The sequence below is a fragment of the Buteo buteo genome, chromosome 11 (assembly GCF_964188355.1).
Source record: "Buteo buteo chromosome 11, bButBut1.hap1.1, whole genome shotgun sequence".
NCBI classification, from domain to species: Eukaryota; Metazoa; Chordata; class Aves; order Accipitriformes; family Accipitridae; genus Buteo; species Buteo buteo.
In genome coordinates, this window is record NC_134181.1 from 20,694,146 (window position 1) to 20,721,033 (window position 26,888).

Consider the following 26,888-nt stretch of genomic DNA (forward strand, 5'->3'; position numbering starts at 1 on the left):
GACCAGTGGTTGGAGCCTCATGCATCAAATGAGGTCACTCAGTGTCACTCTGATATGACAGCACAACTATTTTGTGTTTCAAAAAGCTATTTTCTGCACTGCAAATATTCAAAGCTGATTGCTCATTCCAAGCTGAATGAGTGCCCTAAAGCTTGATAGTTTCAAATTTTATTCTCAAACACAGTAAGTGCAATCATTTTGTAGCTTCCTTTTGACTAAGTTGATCCTACTAGTAAATACATTCATACAAAAACATGTGAATCTGATTTAATAGTGATCTCCTATTCTTCTAAATATCCAGTACCAACCCAGCATTTTCCCACACCAGCCTTTTTTATGGGAGGATAAATATATTACCATAAACTTAACACTTACTTGAAAATTTAATAGAAGAACTACATGGAAGCAAACCAGAGACTAATATTTTGACCAGGGATAGAGACTAGTTAAGAAAAATATGTGAAAATCTTTGTTTTATTAAAATAAAATGAAATTAAATAAAATGAAGTGTCTGGAAGAGAGCTTCAGGTTTTAAGCTTTATATTAAAGCTTAAATGTAAGTTTTACATTAAAGAAAACCTAAAACAGGTGCATACTAAAGATAACATTTCTATGCTTTGCTTGTTTAGCATCTTCCAATACATAAAACATTAGCAAAGTTCCTATACAGTTTAAGGGACAGCTGCTTAAAACACCCAGTATGGCCTTTACTCAAGATAATGACTCGTAGTCATCTGATGATAGTATCTGAAGGCTCAGTATTTTACCTGGAAAGCAGAAGTGGATTTTACCCAGTATGGAGCCATTGTGCAATTTATCTTCCCAGACGGGTCCATGTCAATATCCCACCAGGAAAGTACGATTTGTGCCTTGCCAGATTTTACAGGCTCCAGCTGCACTCTATAGTAGGTAGAAGCACTCCTTACTGGCTTACTGAAATCCACACTGCAGAGAAGGATCAAAATTTTAAAAAGAAATAGTTCAGCATTCTGCAGAAATTCTCACCAGCTTCCTAAGCTGACTACACAACTTATATAAAAGGCTTAACAGGAAAATTTTGTTTTGAACAAAACAATGCCTACCTTACCTGAACATTGTCACCACATCACTAAGGATAGTGAAGTCATTCGATGGCATCTGGTTCAGCTGGATATCACAAACAGAAGGAACACCTGGACAGTTCTCCATTTCTGAAGGGGAGACAATAATTTTTTCACCATCCTCTGCTTCGACATGAACAGGCAACAATTTGTTCCAGGACCACATTCTTTTGGATTCCACTAATTGGACGTACACTGTTGCCCTGTGAGGCACTGCCTCACATCCTTCCTGAGTGTTCAAAACAAAGGGTAAATGCATTCAACAAATTTAACATATTAATATGCATGAGAATTAAATAAATTGAAAAAACAAAAGTTGGACTGGGAGCTTTGAAATCTTAAACACAAATTATTTCAGAGACTTCTGTAACATCAAAGCACTTTCACTTTGTCTCTATCTGTAAAATATGATACATGTATCTATCCTGTTCAGTGTGGTTCAGCAAGGCCAGATTACTTTATTAACCACGCAACAGTATCATTTTACTAGCCTCAGTTAAACATGTATTTCCATTCTCCTTCTGAGATGAGATCTATCTTGAGCTTCTCAAGGCAGATAACTACTAAGCTATCAACATCAAAACAACTCTGTGATTGCAATGAGTAAATAAGAAAAATAATGGCTCAATTATTTATTCAATAACAACTCTGTATCCATGTTTAAAGGGTTGAAAACACGTAAGTTGGTCTAAAAAAGCACTGTGAACTAAGAGCTAACTGTGAAGTCCAAGAACAATGCTTTTACAAAAAAGACTAATTACAATTTAGAGTTGAAAGCAGTAAAAAGTTATAGAGTACTACTGTTTATATATGTAAAACTGGTGAAATGAAACTTAGAAACCTAAATAAAGTTTTGCCATCCACATTTTGATTAAAGGAAAAAATTAGAAAGGGTAAAAGAGAAAGCCCTAAAATTATACCCAGAGATTATGTGTCAAAAAACCCCAGTGGATATTAATTTGATTACAGTGTTTACAGTATTTCCACAATGTTGTGGTTTAGCCCCAGCCACTAAGCACCACACAGCTGCTCGCTCACTTCTCCTCACCCAGTGGGATGGGGAAGAGAGTTGGAAAAAAAAATGTAAAACTTGTGGTTTGAGGTAAGAACAGTTTAATAGAACAGAAAAGAAGAAACTAATAATGATAAGGATAACAATAATAAAATTACAATAATAATAAAAGAATTGAAATATACATAACAAGTGATGCACAGTGCAATTGCTCACCACTCACTGACCGATGCCCAGCTAGTTCCCGAGCAGCGATCCCCTCCTCAGCCCAACTCCCCCCAGTTTATATACTGTGCATAAGATCACATGGTATGGAATACCCTGTTGCAGAGTTTGGGTCAGCTGCCCTGGCTGTGTCCCCTCCCAACTTCTTGTGCCCCTCCAGCCTTCTTGCTGGCTGGGCATGAGAAACTGAAAAATCCTTGACTTAATATAAACATTACTTGGCAACAACTGACAACATCAGTGTGTTCTCAAATTCTTCTCATACTGAACCCAAACATAACACTATACCAGCTATTAGAAAGAAAATTAACTCTATGCCAGCCGAAACCAGGACACACAGGCAAAAAACACGCAGAGTAAAAAAAAAAAACCCAAACAATCAGTGACTGGGAGGTGAAGCCCCTCAAATTTAGAAGAAGAAAAGAAAAGAAATTCATTTTTTAAAACATCTTGGGAATTATTTGTCATTGGAACAGACTACTAAGAAAAGCTCCAAATCAGAACTGGATGCCTTTCCGAAAGACATTTGTTAACCAGCAAGTTACTGGTTTTAATACAAAGAAACGAAGTGTAATTTCAGAGCCTGTGATTTATAATATGTACTCCAATAGCTTTATTCTAGGAATGAATCAAGTAAATTATTCACTGAATAAGAAATTAGCACAGCTGATGATGTATTTATAAATGATATAGAAGCCTAAATCAAGTATAATCGCTATGCCACTCCAAAAATGACAGAAGAGTTTCTCTAGGGATAAATCTGACACACTACCAATTCCTGTTTTGTTACCTGTACAAGGTATTTATGTGCATGCTCGTAGGTTGGCAAAGCTCCTTCTCCTATCAGCTCTGTATCAAATAATTCTGTTACCAGGATGTTTGCACGACACTGCATATCTCCATCTAAAAGACACAATTTCATATTGTAAAATTAAGACTTTATGTAAGTTTTTCAAGAAGATGCTACACTGAAAACACAAGTCATTCAAAAACTTTTTCCTGTTAGAAAACCTGCTGAAGACTGCAAATTATTTTCCTTCAGAAGTTTACTATGAAATACAAATGACTATTGAAATACTATTACAACACTTCCTTTTGAAGTAAATTTCCAGTGTTACTCTCTAGAGAGTAAAGAGTTTGCTTGTTTTAATTAAAAACATTTGGCAAGTAAGAAAAAGACATATTCCTTCATGGTTTTGAGGTACTTGCTAATTTTTTTTAACCCTAGCCTATTTTTCTCACCTGGCCCAACTGTGACTTCAGTGGAGTGCTTGTTGATTACCTTGATCTTGTCACGAAAACCATTTTTCTCTACTATCTTCACAGCAGCATTAGCCATGGGCTTGAAAACCTGTAAATAGCAAGAGTGTAACAAACTAGTAAGCTAACATTAGCTTTCAGAAATGAAAGGACACCAACACAAAACGCAGCATATCTAGTCCTGCAAAAATTTTAACATCTTCTGTATCTTTTCCTATGTTTGAAATTCATTACCATGAAACAAGACATCAAGCCTCACTTCAAAAGTTCATAGAGCTCCAATGTCACTGTTACAATCAGCTGTCTCCAAAAGCTTCTCCAATTTAACTTGTGAAAGACAAGAATACCCATTAAGAATATTTTAGCGTTTACATTAAACAAATTTGTTATTTTAAAAAATAAAGACATATATGCATCAAGAGAGGCCCCAAGAGACTTATATGTGCTCAAGCTATAAAACAAATAATTACATAAAATAAAAGAACCCCAAATAACCAGCACTGACATGGTCACTTAAGCATGCCAAAAATCTGCTTTCAATAACAGCGTAACCGTGAAGAGAATTTTTATTTAATTTAGAACGAAGTAGAGAAAATATCTAGCTTGAAAATAGCAGAACAATGAAGAATGTGGTGAAAGGGCTTAACATCCAAATCCAGTTTTTAAACTCAAAAATTTTAAATATTCTACTCAGCCACACAGCCTGACTACTTAAGAAAAGAAATTTGTGGCCACTCTGAAACCTAGCCTAAGTTCCAAAACTGGAATAATGTATTGCTATTAGAATGCCAATACAGTAGCTCTCAAGACTTTTCAGATTAGGCTTTTATTTTCCATCATGGGCCTCCCTTCCTCCCACAAGCTAGTGATCCTCCTCTGCCAGAGTGGTCAATAAACTACTAAGCAGAAGACAAAAGACCCCTCCTACCACATCACTTCTGACACTGCCTCTTCCCTACGACTGGCTGTGAACAAATTTATTCTGGAGCTTATTGCTTCCTCTGCCTCTATGAAAGATGACTGTCCCTGAAAAATGATCATAGGATAAAATCCTAGATTAAAAAAAAAAAAAGGTAAATTTTTACTTGGATATAAATCACAGTGCACCCTTTCAACTATGACCTACAGACAAATGAATCTTCTCTTTGTTTTTTCAGATGTGTAAAAAAAAAAAAAATTTAACTGGCCAAAATGTTCCCATTATCCTTAATATAAGTAATGATGGTTAATGACCATCAGGATGTTTCTTTTAACTGCCAATACAACAGGAGATGCTCTAGCTAATCACAAAGAAATGGAAAAATAAGTTTGAGACAGTCTCTTCATTAAGATGGGGTCCATGTTATGACTAAGTGGGTCTGAGAACCCATCTCCAAGAGCTGAAACTTATGAAGATCAGCAATGTAGTTTGAGAATACTCACATTTTTCAAAAACATTAATCAAGTTTTCCATATTACACTTGAGTTTTGATAAGTAGAGAAGACAGAACACTATAAAACTCAACTTAATAATGTTCATCTGTACATTTGCAGAAGCTATCCCAAGAATGAAAAATGTATTGTCTTTTCAACCATACTCTTGTAAGATCTAAGTCTTTTTCACACACATAAAAGCATCAAACTCACACTTCAAAAACCACAATACAAAATAGCAAATGCACCCACAGCACTGATCATTCAGACAGAACAACTGTGCTAAAGCTCTAAAAAGAGGTTATGAACATGCATGCAAAAGTATGTGCAACCAGTAACAAATGCTTACCTCAACTGCATAGCAGAAATCTGCACCTGCTGAAGCTGCCATCATAGACAGGAGCCCTGTGCCAGTCCCTATGTCTAGAACAATTGCTTTCTCACCTCTTTCTTTTACTCTGTTCACTGCAGCACGAATACCTTGATAATACTTTGTATTCTGTGGAGGAAGGGGGGAAGAGATCAGCAACCTTTTATCTATTTATACTTCTAACTTTTGTGGAGAAATCTTGTATTCTCAGATTATGAGATTATAATCAGAAGAAAGCCTACAGGCATTCTTTATGCTATAGTCATACCAAAGCCATTTTCAGCAAAAGCAAGTGTTTTTGGAGGGATCAGTCCACTTAAAGCATGTCAATTTTTATCACACTATTCACTCATCATTGATCAATCAGCTACTTGCAGTGCATACATAATTTACAAATGCAAAACATTTTCTAGATATAAAAATAATAGTAAGATCCATGTGAGATATTACTGGTTTTCTCATTATTTTTCCCCTGCAGCAGCACTCAAATAGTCACACAGTGCTTATGACAGCAAAAGAGCTGAAGTATCTTGGATTTAGATTCCCCTCTCCATGTATTGGAAAACATTAAATACCAGCTTTTGGTTAAGTGCCATTAAGTAGGGCTACATGCATACCAGCAATAACAACAGGGAAAAAACCAAATCCTGCCATCTGTCAGCTACAGTATATTTATTGAAATATATGCTTATATTTACTCCATAACAGTCTATTGTATGACACTCCTTTCCAAATAATACACTATCTTTGGACCTTATAAATTTGGAAGGTCTGCTGGATTCCTCTCCAAACCATTCTAGTTAACACTTTTGATACATAATTCCAGTAGAGTTGTTTTAATTACTTAGACACAACTTGCTGTCTCTACATGGCTTATTAAATACCTGATCCCTCTGGCATGTTTCAACTCAGTATGAATTCAAGACTCATAGTATAGACACCATAAAAGTCTTTAAAAAGGTTATTGACTAAATGGTTGACTAAATGGCTAGAGCAGAAAGAACATTTAAACCATTCACTCCAAACTTTATCATGCCTGAACATATGGTACCACAATTTTCTCAATCCTAAGCAGTAAATAAGAGCTAAAAATACCACAAAATAATAAAGATAGACTTTACTTACATTCCTATAAGAACTAAGAAGCCTAGATTCACATTTACAGCCTTTGAAATTTCATCTAATGAGCTCTCTGTCAAAAATGTCAAACATAGAACAGCAAAAATCAGCTATTGATGTAAATATCATGTTCTGCCATAAACAACAGAACACTATAATCAGATGTTGGTCTAAGAACAGGTCTGGTATCTTAAAGGGTACAAATGTGATCATTTCATCTTTCAGAGAAACCTGTATAATCATGCAGTGACAACTATTCAAGAGAAAGGAAATGCGTATTTTCTCACCATTCAAAAGTTTTTTTGCTCCTATACTTACTCTGTCTTTATCATGAAGCATATCTGCATAGCGTGACCTACAAAAAAAAAAAAATTCAAGTCAAATGCATTACCTACTGCAAAGCACAACAAAACTGCTAGATCTTATATAGCCTCCTTCGTTTTCTCTTATTAAGGCACCTGGTCCCCATGGCCCATAAATGCACAGAAAACTGACACACTCTGAGGATCTGAACTGTTTCCCAAATTTAAGGAATAACATCATTTCAGTGATATGGTCATCAGCATATAAATGAACTCATTAACTGCTGGCATATATCCTCTCTTCAGCAATGGACCCGATACATGAACCTATGGACAAAGAGCTGTAAAATAACAGCTGGGACAGATGGAGGTTCATTCAGAGCAATACATAGCAATGAAAGACAGCCTAATAATGGTCTATCATTTGTTACCAAGACTTAAATTTCTTTGGTTCCCATTTCTACATGGGTTGCACTACTTAAAAATACCCCAAAATCTAATCTTCCCAATTTATCTGGGTGTTACATTAAGCTCTGAAAAAGTCACTACAGGAACAGAAAACTGGCAGTTATTTGTTGTACTTGGGATTTAAAAGAAATTTAGTCAATGCATTTTGCCACAACTCAGTCACTGTCAGCATTAAGATAACCACCTCGGAAAACATTTAAAAAAATTGAGAAGGAAACTACTTGGAGAGTACTGTACAAAATTCTACATTTACAGTTCTGCCCTGTACAACACAGGGCACTGTAACATTTAGACCGTCCTACAGTCTGTTCATCTCGTGCCCTTGGAGCTTCTACAGAGACAAACCCCAAAACTGTCATAAAAACAAGTTGGGTTTGCTCTTTTTCGTAGATTTAGTGGAACGGCAAGCTATTTTTTTCCAGCATACCTTGCGATTTCCTGATGGTAGTCATAGTTCTCATCCTCTTCTGACCACTCCATTGCACCAGTGGTTGGATTAGCTCTTCCACAAAAGGTCTTCATAATCAATCTCAGTTTGTGTTATTTATGTATTACGTGTGGTCTTGCTGCTTTGGCTTCAGTGTAATACCCAAAATACTAGCGGTGGGAAAAAAAACAAACACAAAACTTCAAGTGAAAACAACAGACATCACTTCATCTAGGGCAAACCTGTCACCCAGCCCTGTTCAGGAACTCAGCCCAGAAAAAAACGCCACCGGTCAATTCTCAAGGAAAAACATCTGTCCCCAAGGCGACGCACGTCGGGGCGGGGGAGGCCAACCGCCCCCTAGGGTGTCAGGAGGGACCCGCAAACTCTGGGCAGCGGCAGAGCCGAGGGGACCGGCGGCCGCAGTGCCCTCCCCGCCGGGACCCCGGGCCGCGGAGGGGAGGCCCAGGCCGGAGCCAAGCACCTGCTCGACGCTCCCCGCGCCCGGGCAGCGGCAGCTCTGCCGGGGCCGGGCGTCGCCTCGGGACGGGCCCGGCCGCGAGCAGAGCAGCCTAGGCCCGGACCGTCCCCGCCTCAGGAGGGAGCTGCGAAGGGAAACGGCGAGCGCGTTCTTCGCTCTCCCCCGCCCGAAACCGGCGCCGCCGCCTCACCTCCCCCTCGGGGCCCCCCGCCGGCGCGGCCACCGCCACCTACCGCCTCAGCCCGCCGACCGCCACCCGCCCGGCGTGCACCGCGCGGCGGGAGGGCGGGGGAGGGGGCAGGCGAGCCGCCGGCCGCGCCCGCCCCTTCCCGCCGTGCCGCGCGGGCGCCATGGAGGCGGCGGCGGTGCTGCGCGTCAAGCGGAAGCGCGGCGGGACGGAGCCGGCCGAGGCCCTGCTGCTCGCCTGCAAGCGGCTGCGCACGGAGTGCGGCGGCGCCCAGCCGGTGGAGAGGAGCCTCTTCAAGCTGGTGGCGACCGTGTCCTCCAAGGTACCGCGGCCGGTGTAGGGGTAGGCCGGGGCCGCGCCTCAGGCGGGCGGGGGCGGTTTGATGCGGCCGGGACGCTTCGTCGTGCTCCCGCAGGGGCTTTGGCCAGCAGCCCGCTCTCTCCGGGTTTACGGTGGCGCTCCGCGCGCCTCTTTGCGGACCCCCCGTGGCTGCGAAGGCCTTGCTCGTAGCCGGGAGAGCAGCGTGTCGATGCGAGGTGCCGTCCTGTGCCGCTCCAGAAGGGCACGGCGGCCTCCCCTCCCCTACTCTCTGACCGGCCGGTTGCGCAGCAGCAGCGTACCTGCGAGCAGAGCAGGCTGTTAGAAGGAACGTAGCACGCAGTGACCACCGGGAAGAGCTGTGCTCAACACTGACCTTTCTGTACTTACCACAGAATAGTAAGCGAAGCCTCAGTTTCTGCTGTTTGAGGTGCTGAAGCTCATCAGCCCTACAAGGCTAACTTCCATCCACTGTACAGCCTTTTATGCTGAATAAAAGTGGTCGTTTCTGGGAACTGGTCTTTATAGGAGACTGTAAAGGATATTTAGCCTTAAATTTAGGACCATCACAGTCTTCCAAAGGCACGTGGTTTTGTTTGGAGGGTTATTCTGTACCACGAAGTATATTGTTTAAAAATCAAATTGAAACAGTCTTAAAATTTACAAATATCTTACACTTTTTTTTCCCCCATATCAAGAGAATATGATGATAGTTGTGTTGCTTAAAGCAGTAGTAGAAGCTACTTGAATGTTGTTAGGAACGTTGGTACCGCAGTCCTCAAATAGGAAGCACCAGTAATAGCAGTTACGAATCACTTCTAGAAAGGAGTGTGGCTTACTGTGTTGATGGTGTCATTATATTCCTCCTTCTTTTTGTTCCTCTACCCAGAATGAACCAGTTCAGAAATATGTTCAAGAAGTGATCACTCGAGACAAAGCGGCTCAAAGTCTGCAACCCTCTTTAGGAAGCACTCAGCGAATCATACAGGAACTCCGCTCTTCCAAGCAAGTGAGAAGGAAGGAAAACCGTTATCGTGTGATAGCCAGCCATCGACCTAACTGTACTGAAACAGTTGCACCTGTCATAAATGGCGAGGCATCCATTGATGGTGATAGATCAGACTCTGAAGCAACGGAAGATGCTTCACAAAAGGAGAGCGGTGCTGTTGATAAGCAATCGGACTGCTGTGGGAAATTCCAGTTGTTTGATATTGAACAAGAAGAGGAGGTGGTGGGAGACTCCAGTGTAATTGCTGCAAACCCACAGGTCAGCAAACGAACTTAGTGTAATTGAAGTACTTTGATATCACTGTTGACTGGTACATGTGGGCAGACTGACTGCTGTGGAAGTTTTTTTTGCATTGTAAGTATTCCACTATTTAATAGGAGCTTTAACTAGATATTTGCAAGTTGGAATATTGTACAGGGAGTAACTTTCATGACGATTCTTAAGTGCACTGACGTTGAGACAGACAGCTGTGTGGAGTTGGCTGCTACAGGAAGGGCTTGTACCACCCCATTTTTTCTGTGCCATGTTCTGATGTATAATTTCTCATGTTCATCTGTCAGGTGGATCTCTGAGGTTTTTTTTATTAACTTCTCTAACTAGAAAAGAAAAAATCTAATTCAATGTCTTCTCATCTACCAAGATGCCTAGGAGTGTCACTTGTAGGCAAGATTCATTAAAGGAAAAGATATTTTAGAGCCTCCCCTTCTCATTATTCCCATATAAGGTTTTACTGTATATTTTGTTTTTAGCAGAACTCTAGGTGTTTGGCAGGCTGCTTAAGCCCCTACATCCTGTTTTCATTGGTATTAGGAGTTACGTGTGTTTTCAGTTGGAGGAGCATCTGCTCAGTATCTAGCATGGTTTTAAGTATGAAGAAGCTCTGCCTTCTGTGTAGGGTTGCCCTGCAGACAGAGTGTTAAGAAGATTTTATATTAGAGACTCGTAACCATATGGAAAAGAGGGTAAGAGGGTGGTGTATGCTTTCTTTAGTAGTTCCTTCACTGTATGTAAGTACAGATGGATGCTTTACTTATGCAGCCCATCACAGCTCTGAGGAAAACTTCAATGCTTCATGTTAAAGAAGATAGCCGGGTGAGGAAGAGCCCAACCAGCTGTCAGTCTTCAGTGTTTCTTGTAGGTTATTTCACGGCTTTGCTCTCAAACTTTAGTATGAACTCTTGCTTTCTATGAAGCAAGTAGCTCAAACAGATCTTTGAGATCTGTTAACTTACCTATCACTCTGCTGATTAGAAGAACAGAAATGAAACTGACGTAGCATCAGAATTTTCCTCTTACTTTTTTAGAGCTAGTCGTAACCGCTGAAAGCAAGGAGTAAGCTTTGTTTTTCATTCTGTAAGTGAATGAAAGGCTGGTGTGTAGCTGTTCCTCAGAATTACTTGAGTAGTTTGGGAGACACCACTGTGGATTGGACAAGATATTCTGAAAAGCTCTAGCAGAGAAAAACTGGCAGCAAAAACCTGCCTGTGTAGACCTTCAAGTGCAGGTCACTAAAGCAAATAAGTACATTTTATTAGGAAGGAGAAAGCCTGAAGAAATTTCTTCTTGTGTTAATGTTGAAGTGAGGAAACAAAGGAAATAAAAAGTGTATCTGTAGGGCCTGTCAGCCTTTTCCTGTTAATCTGTCACATTTTCATTGTTTCTTCTGCACACTTTGTATACTGTAGTCTGCTTGCATATTATCCATGGTACTGTATGCACATCTTTCCTGCAGTGTTGCAAGTGTAATGCTCTACAAAGCACAGGCTGTCTTAAAACTTGTCTTTTCAACAAACATGTCATCAGAAACAGACGAACAGTTGTACAGGATTAGTCATACCCCCTTCAATAGTTTCTAATGAACTTGTCTCAGAAGTTTTCTCCCATTATCTGAAACAAGGCGTGGCAGCACAGTACTACGGTAATTGGAAAATTCTTTGGCGTCTTTCTGTTCTAGGTTGCTAATGTTCCAAGTATCAGCATTCCAATGGGAAAGTCTTTCGGTCTAAGATTGCAGAATGTCATCCTTAGCTAGGTGTTGGCTACTGTCTACAAAGAAAACTGTTGGCTGTAACTAAGACTTCATGTGCATGGCTTCAGTGGAAATATGCATTTTTTTATATTTTGTTTTTTCCTCAGCAGAAGACTGATCCAGATGTGATTCTCTGCAATGCAGTAGAGATGATACGTGAGCGTTTAAATGTTTCTGAAGATGGTAAAGAAGAACACCATGAGAAAGAAGATGAGTATGTTTATGACATCTACTATATGGAAACATCAGCCCCTGGTTGGATCCAAAATATCCTTTCTGTACAGCCCTATAGAGAAGAATATGAACTGGTAAGGGTGTGGGAAAACATCTTTCTTAAATAGAAAGGTCACAAATAAACATGCTTAAAGTCCTATCATCAAAAGTTGCCATGCCAAGAAGGATCCTTTGAGTTACTACATGTATACGCAGTGACTTCTGTGTTAGGCTTTTTGTAACTGCCAGTCCTGTGTTCTGCAGGTTACTACTGATTCAAACAAATTATGATATGACAATGAAAACTAAAGGGATAGTGCTCGGGTACTCAGAAGAATTTTTCTGGCTTCAAATTGCCAAATAAATTTTGGCACACAAATGTAAACTTAAGTAATTCACATCTCACTTGTGATTAGGAGGCAGCAATTAAAATGTAGTTGTAAATACAGTTGAGCGAAAAAAGGAGCAAGGGGACACACACACCTTTTTCAATATTTGAGGACTTGACTTTAATCTTAACACAAGATACTTTCTTGTAGTAGAACTGTCCTTCAGTGACTGTGGAGTTAGGAAGTTAAATGTAAGCTTTTGTCTTTCATTGTATTGGTACTGTGATCAATAGACTTGCATATTGGGAACCTGAAGCTACTTTTTCTTTTCCTTGATCTATTACACTACTGCTGAAGTGAGCAGTATTAATTTAGACATTAACCTTAGCATTTAAATGCTGAAGTGGAATGTGTAAATGCATGACTTAACTGATTTTTCACCTAAAGCAGATCACTATGTTATGGTGAATATAGTAACAACACAAATCTTTCTGCAGTTTGCTTTGTGCAACTGCAGAATTACTTATGCAAGCAGTAGATAAGTATCTCTTGGCTCTGTGTGATCTGTGTAGTACTGTATAGGTAGATGAAAAACCGCTTAATGCCAAGTGTCTGTATTTACAGTGAATGTTATGTTTTGTGTTGACATGCAGGTAGATGATGATCATGTTCCAGGGGAAATATATGAAGATGAAGATGATGAAAATGATGAAAATAACTGGCGTAATGATTATCCTGATGAAGACGAATTCTTACCCGAGGAAGATGGTGATGGAGAAAAAGGTATGCCTGTCATAAATACTGTTTGTTTTCATGCTGTGCACATATAAATCTCATCCATTTTACATGCCATTTCTAAAAAAGCAACTAATTGAGCACTACTGGGGTAGTGTTCTGCTCTTATAATGGGTTAAATCTGCTTAGAAAAGGATCATCTTTCTTGGAACTACAAAAGATCTTAGTGTTTTTGCAAAGTCAAAATTAAGAACTCCATTTCAGGCTGCTGCAATTGCAAAGGATTGCTTGTTTTGAGAAGGAATAGGTGGCTGGCTCCATACGCTTGTGAAATACTGCCTCTGCTTTCTGAACTCCCCATCCCAGTGCACTCCAAGCACAATTCAAACCTCACCTAACAGAGAAGTTGTTTAGACTTTGTATTTGTTAGTTACTCAAGAAGCTTAAAATAATCTGATGAACGTAATTGTTTAACTAAAAAGAAGGGATAATTTAAAAGTGTTGATGCTCTCTCTTTAGAGTCTGAAGAGAGTTTCAGTGATGAGGACCAATGTTACAGAAGAAGAACATGGAACAAATACCGACAGGAGGTTCTACAGGAATTTGGATATGATGAGATCCAGGATTTGGATTCTGACTAACAGCCCTTTTTTGAAGATGAAATGCACACTGAAGATGAAATTCTACTGTTGCAGTAGAACTGAAAATCTAGACAACTGCTGATGGCTATTCATAAAAATGTTGAACTGGAAAAAAAAAAACAAACCACAAAAAAACCCTGGAAAACCACTTTTTGGTAAAAGTTGTGCTCATTGGGACAGTAGGAAACCAATCTTTACATGGGTGAGCTTTAAGCTAAATTTTTGCCTGTCTGTCTTCTGAAACTGTTGGTGACTAGCATAGTTCACCCTAATGCTTACTGACTAGGCTTGAGTATTAGGTACTAGATTGGGATTCCAGTAAATGGGAGAATGTCTATCAATCATCTGCGCTGTTACTATCTGAGCAGCCAACTTCAGCTGGTAGGTATTAAACAGAGGGGTGTGAATATGGCCACTTGACAACACAAATTTCCATTCCAAGCAAAAGATACTACATGCTTTAAAATAGATTTTTCTGCCCATTCTGTGATGCTGAACTTCTTAAGGAAATTTTTTTTTTTTTTTTTTTTTTTAAAAAAGCTGCATGGCCAAGCATTTCTATCTGTACTGACAGTACCTCCACATTATATATGGAGGTGCTGTTGGCAGCAGCCCTTCTGGTCATGACTAATGTGTCAGGTTTCACAAGAAGATCAACATGTCTGCTGTGATAGCAAGTGGAAGTCCTAGAAAAAGGCAGTCTGTCCTAGTGCTTTCTACTGTATTTGTTCCTAAGTTTCAAGTTACTTTCTTTATAAGTGTTTGAGTATTTAAATGCCTTGAACTGTCCATTTTATTGCTGGATCACTCTCCAATAGTAATTTTACTATGGGAGTAGAACAATATATGTGCATTTAAAATGTAAATAAAGAATTTTTGGCTAAGTTTTCTTTACTCATTTAAAGATCATATGAGTTGATACAGCTGAAGCCATCTCATCATTTTAACTTGCATTCATTCATCTTTAAAACAATTATTTAATCTTGCCTGTTTGGACACACAAAGTATTGTAGCACTCTTCCACTTGAGTCTGTAAAAAATAGCTAATGGGGTGTTAGGTCAATGTCATTCATGAGCTGTAGGTTGCAGCAGTGACTTTAGGTCAGTTAGTTCTGGCTGATGATGTCAAGCTAGTGGAGGCAAAATGGTTTTTTTCCTTCATTTCACAGCAAGGTTAATTTGGCTGTTAACCTATACCACAACCCTAGCCTGTTAAAGCTATGTTTGCCCACTGGACAGATGTCTCAATTTAGATAGTGAATTCATTCTAATCATATGCAAGATTAAAAAGCTGTATTATAATAGCTAAATGCTAATTTTCATTAAATACTGAAAAGACCCTCTGTTTACATGCCAACTGTGCACAGAGTTCCTCAGCTAGCATTTAACTATCTTAAATCCCAATGCTGCTTCATAAAAGTAGCCCAAGGCTCCATTTTATGTTAGCCTTCACCATCTACTACCATTTGCCATTACATATAGCTTTTTGTTTAAGATGGATAACGTGGGTCAGGGAGTCAGTGCAAGAATCCAAATATTCTCACTATTATTCAAGTGGCTGCTACAAATGTGGTGCAGCATTTGAAGTGTGCATCGCTTCAGCCATAATCTTGTGATTACAAGATTTAGTTCAACTTAAAAGCACAAAAAACCCGCACCTGTCGACAAACTCAGGTCAACTGAGGTAAACATTCTGAACTAAGATAAAAATTCCAGGTATGTTTTTGAAGTATATCTCATTCTGCTAGCCGAACAGGCTGGCTTCATGTTACCTTTTGTTGCACCAAAATTCAGTATCAAAGCATCCTGATGTTAGGCTTACGGCTTTAGAATTACAAATAGTACTAATTCCTAGTTTCTCTCCCTGCTACTTAGCTTTCAAGATACAGTTGCTGCCACAGAACTTTTGCTATAGAAGAAAAAAAGAAAGTGGTTTGTTCTCTGAGTTTTTGGATGGTCATTTTCTAGTGAACAGCACTGAAATTTAGAAAGGGAATTTTCTGACTGTTGAGGTAACACTGCTAGTGTGTTCCCTGAAATAGTTCAGAAACAAATGCTTACAAGCTTCAAACTGAACATTTTAATTTTGGAAGTTTCATAAAGCCTATCAGAAGTTGACCATGTACTAACAAGCTAACAGTAAAGAATCATCAAATGTTAATCAAATCTTTAATGCCAGGGTGCTTTGTTGATTAAGTCCTTGCCACAGTCAGATACCACATTTCCACATGGCGTATGGAATAAAATATCTTTAAGGCAGAAAGGTTGGTTCAGTCTTTAAATAATGTAGCACACCTTTATTCATTCTTCTGCTAATAATGACAAATTAGGTAGTTCGTTGTGACCAGTTGTCTTCTGGGATAAGAACTGATAGCACAGCAAATCATTTCATGCAAACAACCATCAGAATTAAGCTGGAAATGACTTTTGGTCTTTTGAGTCAAAATGGTTTTCAGTCTAACTTAAAAATGCATTACTTCACCGCCTGGTTCTGCAGAAATCTAATTTGATCCATTAGCTCTTACCATTTTAATACCAATTCTGAAGAAGGAATAGTATTGACGCATAGCTTGTGTGCCTGAAATGAGTAGGTAATCATTATCCAATGAAAACATGCCCTGAAAATATGCCACAGTTTAGGAGGGTGATGCGAGGGCACAATCTACATGGGAATCCAACTGCAAGTAAATACTTTTTCAGTGTTTCTGAAAGACCACTAGAAACCGTTTTCTTGTTTTCTCCAGTTCCATCTCTTCCCTTTTGTTGTCATAATTGCTTTATCCTCCCTCCTGTTTCTTGTAATGGCTTTGAAATTTAGTTGGATTTGATTTATAACTTCTTATCTTCATTTGTGTCCATCTCTGTTAAAACACAGTAACAGAGCAGCTGCATGTTTCGTGTGACTGCACCTGCATAGGAAATTGGAGATAAATCAGAATAGCCACCTAATCTCAACTCTAATTACACAACATGCATCTGACTAATGAAAGTTAGTTGTCAAGAATGCTGCCTCTTCTCTTAAGGCTCCCCTTCTCTTAAGGGAAACAAATTATAAAAGTTAATACAAAAAGTGTCTTCCATTCATTTTTTTTAAACAGATAATGTTTAAAACTTTTGTTGATATCCTAGGGTGTTTTTTCTTTTAGGTATCCTGCCAAGTAACTGAAGTAAAATCTTTTTTCTCTGTAATTAAGAGTGTAAATATGGTAGAATAAAAAAATAAATAGCACACAGCAAAGTGACAAGATTACTGAGTATTCACATATTCACTAGCAGCTGCAGCACCACATTCTGGTACATTCTAAGATTATGCCATAAACCTTCCTTTCCACATCCCTTATCATGGTTTTCTCACATACATGACAATAGTGCACTGCTGAAGAAAAATGTATAATTTAACTGCAGCAATTCAATAGAAGGCAAAATTCCATCTGTGACTGACATAAAATCTATCCATCTTCAAACAACTGTTTCAGTAAAGCAAGACAGTTAGCTTGCATTACCAAGAACGTCCAGCCCTTTTACAGTCATCAACCTTGCTTAAGAAAAAGATTTTTCATGTGCTTGATTAAAGAGAAATGTATAAAAACTGAGGACAAAATCTGTAGAAAGTGGATGGTCTTTTAAATATACAGTAAATAAAATCTGTGTGTAAAAACATGTATAAAATTGATATAGCCCTTTACTGGGTCTGGCTGGGATGCAGTTAACATTCTTCATAGCAGCCCATATGGTGCTGTGTTTTGGATTTGTGGCTCAAACAGGGTTGGTAACACACCAATGTTTTGGCTATTGCTGAACAGTGTTTCCATAGTATCAAGGCTGGGTTTTTTTTCTTCCCACTCTGCTCTCCTTGCAACCAGCAGGACGGGGATGGGCAGGAAGTTCAGAGGGGAGATGGCCAGAACAGCTGACCCAAACTAGGCAAAGGGATATTTCATGCCATATAATGTCATGCTCAGCAATAAAAACGGGTAGCAGAAGAAGTGCGTGCATGTGTAAGCGTGTCTTCCAAGGTGGCCGTTTCTTGGAGACTGGTTGTGCATCGGTCTGCTTGTGGGGGGTGGTAAGTGATTGCCTTTGCAGCAGTGGGGTTTTTTTCCCCCTCTTTCCTTCACTTACTAAACTGTCTTTATCTTGACCAACGAATCTTCTCACCTTTGTTCTTCCTATTCTCTCCCTCATCCTGCTGGGGGTGCTGGTGAGAGAGCAGCTCTGTGGGTACTTAGCTGCTGGCTGGGGTCAGCTGACCATAACCCTTTTCATCAACATACCAAGATTCACTTATTTAATTTTCCGCTGTCCTAACAACATCTCCATCTACAAAGAAACTTACCTAAAATCTTGTTGATAAACTGAGGTCTCCTTGATGCAGGTAAATAGACTCCCAAGAAAAAGACTGGAATTCCAGATAAAGCAATGGCGATTCCAATCAATGAATTTATAGTGTCGCTATAGAGTGGCACTACCACCAGAAATACTGTACATATACAGAATATTATTGGGAAAGCCACACTCAGCTGCAGACAGAAAAACAGAACAGAATGTTATTGAAATACTCGTTCTCTACAGTTACAAACATTTTGGTGGTGTTTGGAAACTTCTCCCTCTCAAGCCCACTTTGTGAAATTATCTGCTCTTCCTCTTATACATCTGGCTATTTGGAACCATAAGCAAATTGCAGAATTACTCTTGAACAGAACTGCTGCTAAAAATTGCAAAAGTAATTAACTATGGTAATTCTGCTGTGTTGAAAGAAACTGTATAGCAGCATGAAAGTGTTTTTTTGACAAATCCAATGAAACTCAGGAAACAAGAATGACCTTTTCATGTAGAGTATCAAAGTATGAGAAGATGATAAGAGGATCAGATATTGAGCTGAAATACCATCAGCATTAAATGTGGTCCACATCAACAGAATTAATTAAGCATTCCTAATTAGAGATTTCTAATCCAAGAAAAAAGGCTAACTACTATGTTAGCCTATTGAGACATTCTCCAGTTGACAGAGAGAAGGGATACCGATTGACTAATGTACAATAAAAGAACATACTATTACAACAATCACTTATTCTTATAGAGCAGACAAGCTAGTTTTCATGGTACAATATGAAACGGAAGCCATGTTTTATGTCCTGATCAATTTGTAACCTTTAGACATAATACATACGGTCAAGATTTTAGATGGTACTTTTACAATATGTGGAATTTTAAACAATTCTGTAATAAGTATTACCTTAAGAGGCCTGGGTCTATCTGGTTCCTTCCAACGTAGATATAATTGCCCAGCAATAGACAGACCAACAAAAAACCAGTAACTGAAACTGAAGTAATTAATAAGCTTGAAGACATCTTCCACAGCCAGGTAAATAAGGGTCATAGCACACTGTCAGAAAAGAATAAGAGATGAACAGCAGAAGTTTGAAACATATTGTTTATGCCGCTTTTGCCTTAAAGTAACACCTTATACTCCTTGGTGTTTGGCATGATTTTATGTCTCAAAAATCACTCTCAGAAATCACTGTGATCACAGCAAATCTGAAGCACTCTCTTGTGATTTTTTTAAAGCTTTCCTCTAAATAATTCATATAGTCAGTTCTGAAGAGCTGAAAAGAGAAGCAATAATAACTTACGTTGAAGAGCAGTGCTGGCACAGGTGTGAACCTCCCTATGTGGATCATAGACAACAGATCAGGAAGGTGACCTTCTCGAGATCCTACAAAAAATAGCCTGGGAAAAAAAAATAGTCAGGAAACAGATGTGGAGGCCACAGGTGAGAGAGAATGTATTACAGAAAAAGAACAATACCAGCCAAAATAAGTATTTACACCACTGAATTTCTATCCTTTAAACTGGAACATGGATTCAACGCTTCTTATTAAGATGTACTGCACAACAACCATTAAAAGATAATAAGCTTTTAGAAACATGCTGTTAACATCCATTTTTAAAAAACAATCCTCCAGGTAAAACAGAAAACATCTACAGTAACTGAAATAAATTTCTATTGTTCTAAAAATTCTAAAAGCTAATGCTGAAAACATTCCAGCTTATAGCAGAAGAGTTTTAATGCCAACCAGAAGAGATTGCCAGGTCTCTAAAAAGAGGTCACTCAACCACATGCTCAAAAAACAAACACACATTAATTATCAACTGCAAATTGTTCTGTATTGACTACTTCACCAGATCATGTTCATATTTGTTCTCAGTACAGAGGCATTGTGCGTACATTCAATGGACAGGAAGGATCTTAAAATGCCTGAATAAATCTATTTAAAACTTTCACTAGACAAATCCACAATCAGTGCTCAGAGGAAAGCTTCTATACTGTATCCTAAGTTTTCTGACTGCAGCTTAATAGCAATAACAACTTTTAAAACTTTTTACTTGAAAAAACCCTTAAAGATACTGATTTTAAAAAGTCAGTAAGTTTTCAGTAAATATATCTGAAAAGAACTTGCTAGAATTATTGTATCAAGTAAAATGGAAGAACATTCAATCCAAATAACCAGAAGGCCTGAGGACTCACCACACAGACAACATTCATTTGATCTTTAATTGTACCCTGCATACAGCTAGGAATGCTTTAGGGAAGTAAGGCAGCGTTCAGGGAGTATGTACACACACGCAGAGGTTTATTTAGGTCTGTAATTTTATTGTGGCTATTCACTATAGATTTGATTACAAAAGTATTTTTGCCACTCTCATAATAGATGAGCATAACAGTAACATGTAAAAATACTTAGGAACATTTGTCAAACAGAAAGTGATATGCACTACCTTGATGATGCTAGAATTGAAGCATTAAGTCCACCAAAACAAGAAAAGGCTACCGCAATGGGAATTGTCCAGCTGAAGATACCAAATACCTGGTCAGCGAACGTCTGATGAAAGGGAAAAGAAAAAGGAAACATGAAAATATCTGCAACAAAGTATACGTAAAACAATGACATCAAAGCTTTTGTAATAAGTTGGTATGGAAAAATAGTAATATAGTAAGCACAATCCATAACGCAGCACAAAGAAGCACACAGCTTTTTTATTTATTCATGGATTCTAAATAAGCACAAACTTCTTCAGCCAAGCACCTGAACTCACATCTTCTGCTCACAAAAATAATGCTCACAAAGGAAAACAAAATGTTTTTAGAATTTTCTCACCAATCCTGATATATTTTATCTAACTGAACTACAGAACTCAAGTGTAACATAGTGACTACAGAGAATAAAGGGCAAAAATATTATGTATCTAACAACAGAAGTGCCATATTGCAGATGATAAACATAGCCACCATCATGCCTACTGTTTATAGACATTGGGAATCTATTTTATTTTCCTTCTTTTTAAACTTCCTAAGCAACATCTTTTTTTTCCTTTAGCTCCACAAGCAGGGCCTCTGGGCTCTACTCTCACAACATGGCAAATGACAGAGCAAGTATCTTACTAGCAGTCATTTGTTAATGTTGCTAGACAATACTACAGGCAAACTGTGGTGACCTTCCACGATAAAGCTCTGAAACCAAGAGGCCAGGAGCATCAAAGTTTCACAGCAAGTGGTAAGAGTAGTCAATTGCTAGTGATCTGGGACCTATAATGAAAATGGGTATTAATTTGCAAGATACTGTCCTGGTCAATTCTGTTCAGCCTCCTGGATGAAAAAAAGGCAGAGAGACTTAGAATATCAGACGAAATGTTTGAAAAAAACAAGAAATTTATTACATGAACACTGACAGCTATTCTAAATCCCATCTCAGTCTGAGCACTGTACATGTCTGAACCTTAGCATGTTTGGAGTTAAGCAGAAATCCGCTCATGCTGTGTTCAGAGGACGTGGATGGAAGCCTTCCTATCCCAATTCTACCTACTGCTAGCTAAATTACTTCCACGATTTCTTTTACAGAAGCAACTAACAGTCATGGTAGCAGAAGGATCATGTGTACATCAGACAGCATGAGATCATTATTTATAAAAACAGAAAGGTACATACTTATGTATAACTGGTATTCAAACAAACCACAAAGATTTTGTGGGTATTAGAACATTTTACACCTCAGCAGGTAGCAGTAATCTAAACCTTATTAGGAACCTTTCTCTAAATCACTTTCTTAGCTCTCTCTTGCTTCTATCAATTTCAAGATTCTCAGACATAAAAAGCATATATACTAGTACAGCTTTGTGCGGGTCTGTCTTTTCCTTTACAAAAATTTTCTTCAGTTTTTACTATTTTAGTATTTTGAAACACCTCCCCCTTGACCTCCCCTTTAAACTACTGGTCTTCATCATAACATTTATGAGCTAACGAGTTCAGTCAAAGTGCATTAGCATTCAGAACTGGCCTTTGTTTGTAGCTTATAAAGTTATCTGGATTTAACAGTGGTCAAATTTTTATTTAATTACTCCAGGAACAAGATCACCAAGAGCAGTGCATTATGATCCATTTTCTGAATGTTTTTGTACGTCAAAAAAGCCTAAATGACTTAATACAGATTTTTTTTTTTTTTGTGAAATGAGTGATTGATTTTCATGAGGCAAAACCCTGCATATAACATCAATCTTTAAACCATAAAATGCAGAAAAATTTACTGACATAAAACAAAGCTTGGCCAGTTAAAGTTTCCTGTTCTTTGTCTGGGTTGACAAAGTGCTTTGTTCAGCACGTTATCCAGGCTAAGGTTCAGAATCCAACTCTGCTTAGCTGTATACTATCATCCACACTAAAAAGCAAAATTTATTCCATCCTTTTGTGTTTAGTTGAGCCTCAGCAAAGGCAGATAGGATTTCCTGCTGCTAAGGGACAATGCAATAGCTTACAATCACTTCAATGGGAACCTTGCCAAAAGGTTCAAAGTCAATGCATCAACTGTGTTAGTCACCCTGATTCTTACTAAAGCACCTCTCCTCCTGAGCTCCTTTAGTTTATATGTATTAGCATAGCTTCCTTCAAAATGGAGCTTCAACACAGGGGCGGAAAAATGCACACACACAGATTCCCACAGAAATTATAAAAATTAACACGAGGGAAGTATCAAAGAACTAATCCATGTATGAATTCTATTTCATGCTGAAATCAGAACATCAATTTAGCAAAAGACCATGCCATAAGAAATGAGTTCTGTATACCATGGCCTTACCCATTTTCAGTCAATTGAAACTGCATAAGCAAATAATAATTTACATTATTGTATATAAAAGTTTTCTGCTGCTCAAGAATAAATAATTACTAGAACCCACTTTGCTTCTCTCAGATTCTTATTGGATCTAAATGCAGCTCTGAGAAACCCGTCTCCCAAAGCAGAATGTAAATCATAATGATCCAGTGAACAAATTAAGACAACTTCTCCAGAACAAGTAAGAATGAGGACGAGATGAAAATCCTAATAGGCAATTGTTGTAATATTTTAAAGCATGATTTAAACCTGGACTGCTGATTTCCAAAGCCAAACAGCAAGTGAAATAACTAGATGCCAAACTTAAAACACTAGAGCATTTTTTTTTTTAATATACAAAGCTAAGATACAGAACTCACTCAACAAGATGTTAAGACAATTAAGATGTTTAGTAAGGTCGCCTAAAGGATAAGCACTTAGATAAGTAATATTAACAGCTAAAGTTAAAGAAGAGAGAGAAAACATATGAATATAATCTTATGCTGCAGGATGCAAATTAGCTAATATGTCATTTGGAGAAACTTTCTCCCCCAAAATGCACGTTGGCATTTGTTCCTTGCAAGCATTTCCCATTTCCTTTTGAAACATTTAGTAATGGGCCAGTGTGGAATAACAGATGTGGGACTAACTCAAAGGCCATTTCTATCCTGTAACGTGTATCCAATCTTTCTAAGATACGCTAATGTTGTTTCACACATCCTGGAAAACAGCAATCACTCATATGAGCAGTAAAAACCACAAAGACTTAACACAAAGCTATGGTATCACTGACACAAATTATACACAGATCAAGATGTTATAGACTCTACATATTCTGGATGCAAGCTATATGATGTATAACAACTGCTGATCCAGCTCAAAGCCTAAATAATTAATTTCCCTAGATCTGTACGAGTCAGACTCTTTAAAAGAGAGAATAACCTAGTGACAGCCTTTACCAAACACTGTCATTTCCAATGTACTTTTTAATGTTGTAGTTGGGATTCCTGAGTGAGCAAAGGGTGGAGCATTAACTTCAAGAGCTTTACTTTTCCTGAAGTGAGGTAATGGAAAAAAGTATTTTAATTGAGAATGATCTAAAAAGTTCAGCTTGGTTTACCAAGTAGATCTGCCTGCAAAATGATCTTTCAGCAAAACAAAGTTGAAAGGTACCTGAAGTTCGGCTAAACTTTCTAGTGATATTAACTAGCTTAACATGACAAGTATAGACCCACCTAGCTTTATGCAGGTGTTTTCTGACAGGGTTTCACCCTTATTTATAATATAAAAATCAGCCAAGTTCATGTATTACTATTCAAACAAAAAACACACTTCTATATTTTTTACATATAAAAAAGTACATATAAAAGAGTACATATTTATAAATCCTTCCATACTCCCATTTTAACAGATGCCAAGAAATGTCTTCTCCAAAGCTAAGCTATACTCTCTTGTGAACAATGACAAAACCAAAGATGTCTACAGTTTCTTGCAGAAAGTGTTACTGAAGTGTATGTAAGTAAAAGTGGGCACAATAAGGATTCAACTGTATGCATATGTCAGAGCGTTATTTTCCAGAAGAAAGAAGGGCAGAGAAAAGTACAAAAAGCAATCAAGTTATCAAGCACATACAACACGTGCACTGTACCAAGAGGAAAAAAAAAGGAGGAAGGAGAAGAGTTAGTGGCCTCTTTCTGCTAAAACTGCAATTGTACAATCATGGATCCTCCACAAATAAGCTAGACCTGGGCTCTGAACTGAGCACCTGACCAATTTCACTTTAACTACCCCTATTTCCGGGAACAGTGAAGTGCATGTATATAAAAACAAATGAGCTGGCAACAGGGGAAAGAATGGAGCATTCGCAAGGGTATGCGGAGGATGACAGAGGAGCCTACCTGGAGGCAGCTATAGCAGAAGCATTTAGTCCACCATAACGGGAGAAAGCCACCACTATGGGGATGGATTTCTTCTCAGGTTTCTTCTGAGAAAGTCTAAAGAGCAAGAAGGATTAAGAGATTAAATTGTCATCTCTGCTATAGTCTGAAAAGTCCTGTAGTCCAGACTTGAACTATAACTGCTTCTAACAGCTAGGAAACAGTAAGAGAATTCAGTGGCTGGTAACAGCACTTGCAGTTACAGATAAAGTCCTTTTATGCCCTCCCATCCATTGGACATGTAAGATATACATATATATATATACATGCACACTGTAGAAAGACATGCACCTGGAATTGTTCCCCTTAGTTCTGACTTTTTTTCCCAAACCATCAACAGGGAATCATAATGAAGGAAGAAGCTTCCAGTCATGCACTTCTCAGCTGAACTGTCCTTATTTCATCATGACTAAAATGTTAAGTTACTCCGAGAAGAATGGTCAAAAACTGAATTACAGCTTTGTTTCAAGACATGAATGACTGATTTAACTACATCTTATTTTTATCTTGGGTTAGTTTCATCTCATGATCATCTGGTAACTTGTGAATGGTTTGCAAGAACACTTTTTTGTCCTTTTAAAGATCCAAACAGTTCTATACAAACAGGTTGAACTAAAAGCAGCAGGAATTGGCCCGCATAAAGAGCTGCCACGACAAAATACACAGGATACTGCCTCACACCCAGTAATTCAGGCACACAGATGATTAGAAAGACCCACATTTATGTTACAAATCACAAGATGAGTACCGTTTCATCACACTTAGCTGCACACAAAAAGTGCACTTAGAGGCACACAAAAAATGTCAGACTACACTGAGAGCATATGGAGCTGCGAGCACATGCTAGGCTGGCAAAGCACTAAACAGTATTGATCAGGTGGATAAATGCAAAGAGAATGTAGCCTAACATGAATAAGAAAGTTACACAAAACTATAGCCAAATATTATGAGGTGTTTCCATTAGCAAGGCTTAAAAGGCAACTACAGAGCATCTTTGTGTAGCTCATTTCAAGATCCTATCGCACATGCAAGCTTTTTCCAGGCTCAGTTCTATAACATTCTTACCCTGAAAGTGATATAGAGCCATAAGGAGATTAATGTATATAAGCAATCTGACCAGTATCTTGGAAGTGCAATTAATTCTGCTTTGACTTCTCTCTTGAGGCAGAGTATAAATACATTCCCAAATTGCAGGAAGATTTGGCAGTCAGAACTACAGTCTGTTTTCTCAATTTTTGGCTTCTCAGGCCTTTAAGGAGCTACCTCCTAAAGGAAACAAAGAAACTCTGATTTATGGCAATCAGGAAGCCACACATGCAAAAAAGCCACTGAGCAGATGAAGTTTTCTTCCACTGCCATAGATTAAATTTGTCAAGATACTGTATGACATCTGTTCAGTTTGACCAAATTAGATTTAACATCACATATATTAAAGAAAGGAAAGAGAGTGCACATCAACTGAAAACAGAGTAAGAAAATTGTGAAGGTGCAAAAGAAGGCAATTTATATGTTTGGGTTTCCTGTAATTCTTGTGTCAACCACCATTCTGTTGATTGATTCTACTCAAACAGACCTAATTCTGTCCTTGTATTATTGGCAATGCCTTTTCTTGGAGAAAAAGGTACCAGTGCAGTGCAACGTCCAGCATGAAATTCTCTCTTCATCTTTAGGTCACTCAATACAATCTTACGGTAAGAGAAACAAGCACTACTCTACTGCATTAATATATTGCATGTCTACTGCATGTAACATGTTTCTTCTGCATGGCCCACGTTAAGATTACAGATGCCAGCTCCAAGAGTAAAACAGTTTTGTTCACAGAGGTGCTGAAGATATTTGACCTAAATCTTCTCAGGTGTTCGTACTGTTCTTAGCATTTTTAATAGCTAGCTGTAGAATAACGGTTCAATGTTTTCCAAAGTCTCCTACATTTCTCATATTGAAAATATTATGTAGCACTGTTTCAAGTTCTGGCTCAGCTTTTCAGCTTGGCCTCCAAAGCCAGAGAACTTCCACGTAATTGGCAACAGGAGTGCTGCATTGATAGTGAATTACAGCTACCTCCAAGAAAGAAGGCAAATGACGTACTAAACAGCTCTCTTCTAAAAGCAACTGCCTGTCCCTATGAAGAGTTCTTCATTATAAGGTACAGAATGTGCATTTCATC

At 38.4% G+C, this 26,888-nt stretch overlaps 3 protein-coding genes across 19 annotated transcripts in view; 1 reads left to right on the forward strand and 2 right to left on the reverse strand.

Annotated features, from left to right (window-relative positions):
- Positions 1 to 8,489, reverse strand: part of PRMT7 (protein arginine methyltransferase 7) — a 50,122-nt gene extending 41,633 nt beyond the window's left edge. For 14 of the 16 annotated variants that reach the window (XM_075040317.1, XM_075040329.1, XM_075040328.1 and 11 more), the window contains exons 1-8: positions 8,411 to 8,489; positions 7,697 to 7,866; positions 6,818 to 6,854; positions 5,360 to 5,509; positions 3,580 to 3,688; positions 3,128 to 3,240; positions 1,088 to 1,329; positions 768 to 945 (exon numbers count right to left, since the gene is read on the reverse strand). In XM_075040317.1, the coding sequence (XP_074896418.1) occupies positions 768 to 945; positions 1,088 to 1,329; positions 3,128 to 3,240; positions 3,580 to 3,688; positions 5,360 to 5,509; positions 6,818 to 6,854; positions 7,697 to 7,791 (924 nt within the window). In that variant the 5' untranslated portion in view covers positions 7,792 to 7,866; positions 8,411 to 8,489. The other 2 variants (XM_075040318.1, XM_075040319.1) reach the window with 2 other exon arrangements.
- Positions 8,489 to 14,522, forward strand: SLC7A6OS (solute carrier family 7 member 6 opposite strand). Of its 2 annotated transcripts, none has more exons than XM_075040334.1 (5): positions 8,489 to 8,686; positions 9,572 to 9,949; positions 11,828 to 12,028; positions 12,916 to 13,045; positions 13,517 to 14,522. In XM_075040334.1, exons 1-5 carry the CDS (start codon positions 8,528 to 8,530, stop codon positions 13,636 to 13,638), a joined length of 990 nt encoding a protein of 329 aa, XP_074896435.1. In that variant the 5' UTR covers positions 8,489 to 8,527; the 3' UTR covers positions 13,639 to 14,522. The 2 variants fall into 2 exon arrangements, with proteins under 2 accessions (XP_074896435.1, XP_074896436.1); XM_075040335.1 differs by having other exon boundaries at positions 8,494 to 8,686; positions 11,831 to 12,028.
- A 1,271-nt stretch (positions 14,523 to 15,793) lies between these two features.
- The window catches only part of SLC7A6 (solute carrier family 7 member 6), a 30,518-nt gene continuing 19,423 nt past the window's right edge, over positions 15,794 to 26,888 (reverse strand). Inside the window, exons 6-10 of the mRNA XM_075040333.1 lie at positions 20,419 to 20,522; positions 19,272 to 19,368; positions 18,875 to 19,024; positions 17,975 to 18,158; positions 15,794 to 16,547 (exon numbers count right to left, since the gene is read on the reverse strand). Of these exons, the coding sequence (XP_074896434.1) occupies positions 16,468 to 16,547; positions 17,975 to 18,158; positions 18,875 to 19,024; positions 19,272 to 19,368; positions 20,419 to 20,522 (615 nt within the window). The 3' untranslated portion in view covers positions 15,794 to 16,467. The remainder of the gene's footprint in view (positions 16,548 to 17,974; positions 18,159 to 18,874; positions 19,025 to 19,271; positions 19,369 to 20,418; positions 20,523 to 26,888) is intronic.

Coding starts and splice junctions, on each gene's coding strand:
- SLC7A6OS (XM_075040334.1), top strand. CDS start 8,528: ATGGAGGCGGCGGCGGTGCTGCGCGTCAAGCGGAAGCGCGGCGGGACG. Junction 8,687..9,571: donor TGGCGACCGTGTCCTCCAAG/GTACCGCGGCCG, acceptor TCCTCTACCCAG/AATGAACCAGTTCAGAAATA. Junction 12,029..12,915: donor ATAGAGAAGAATATGAACTG/GTAAGGGTGTGG, acceptor GTTGACATGCAG/GTAGATGATGATCATGTTCC.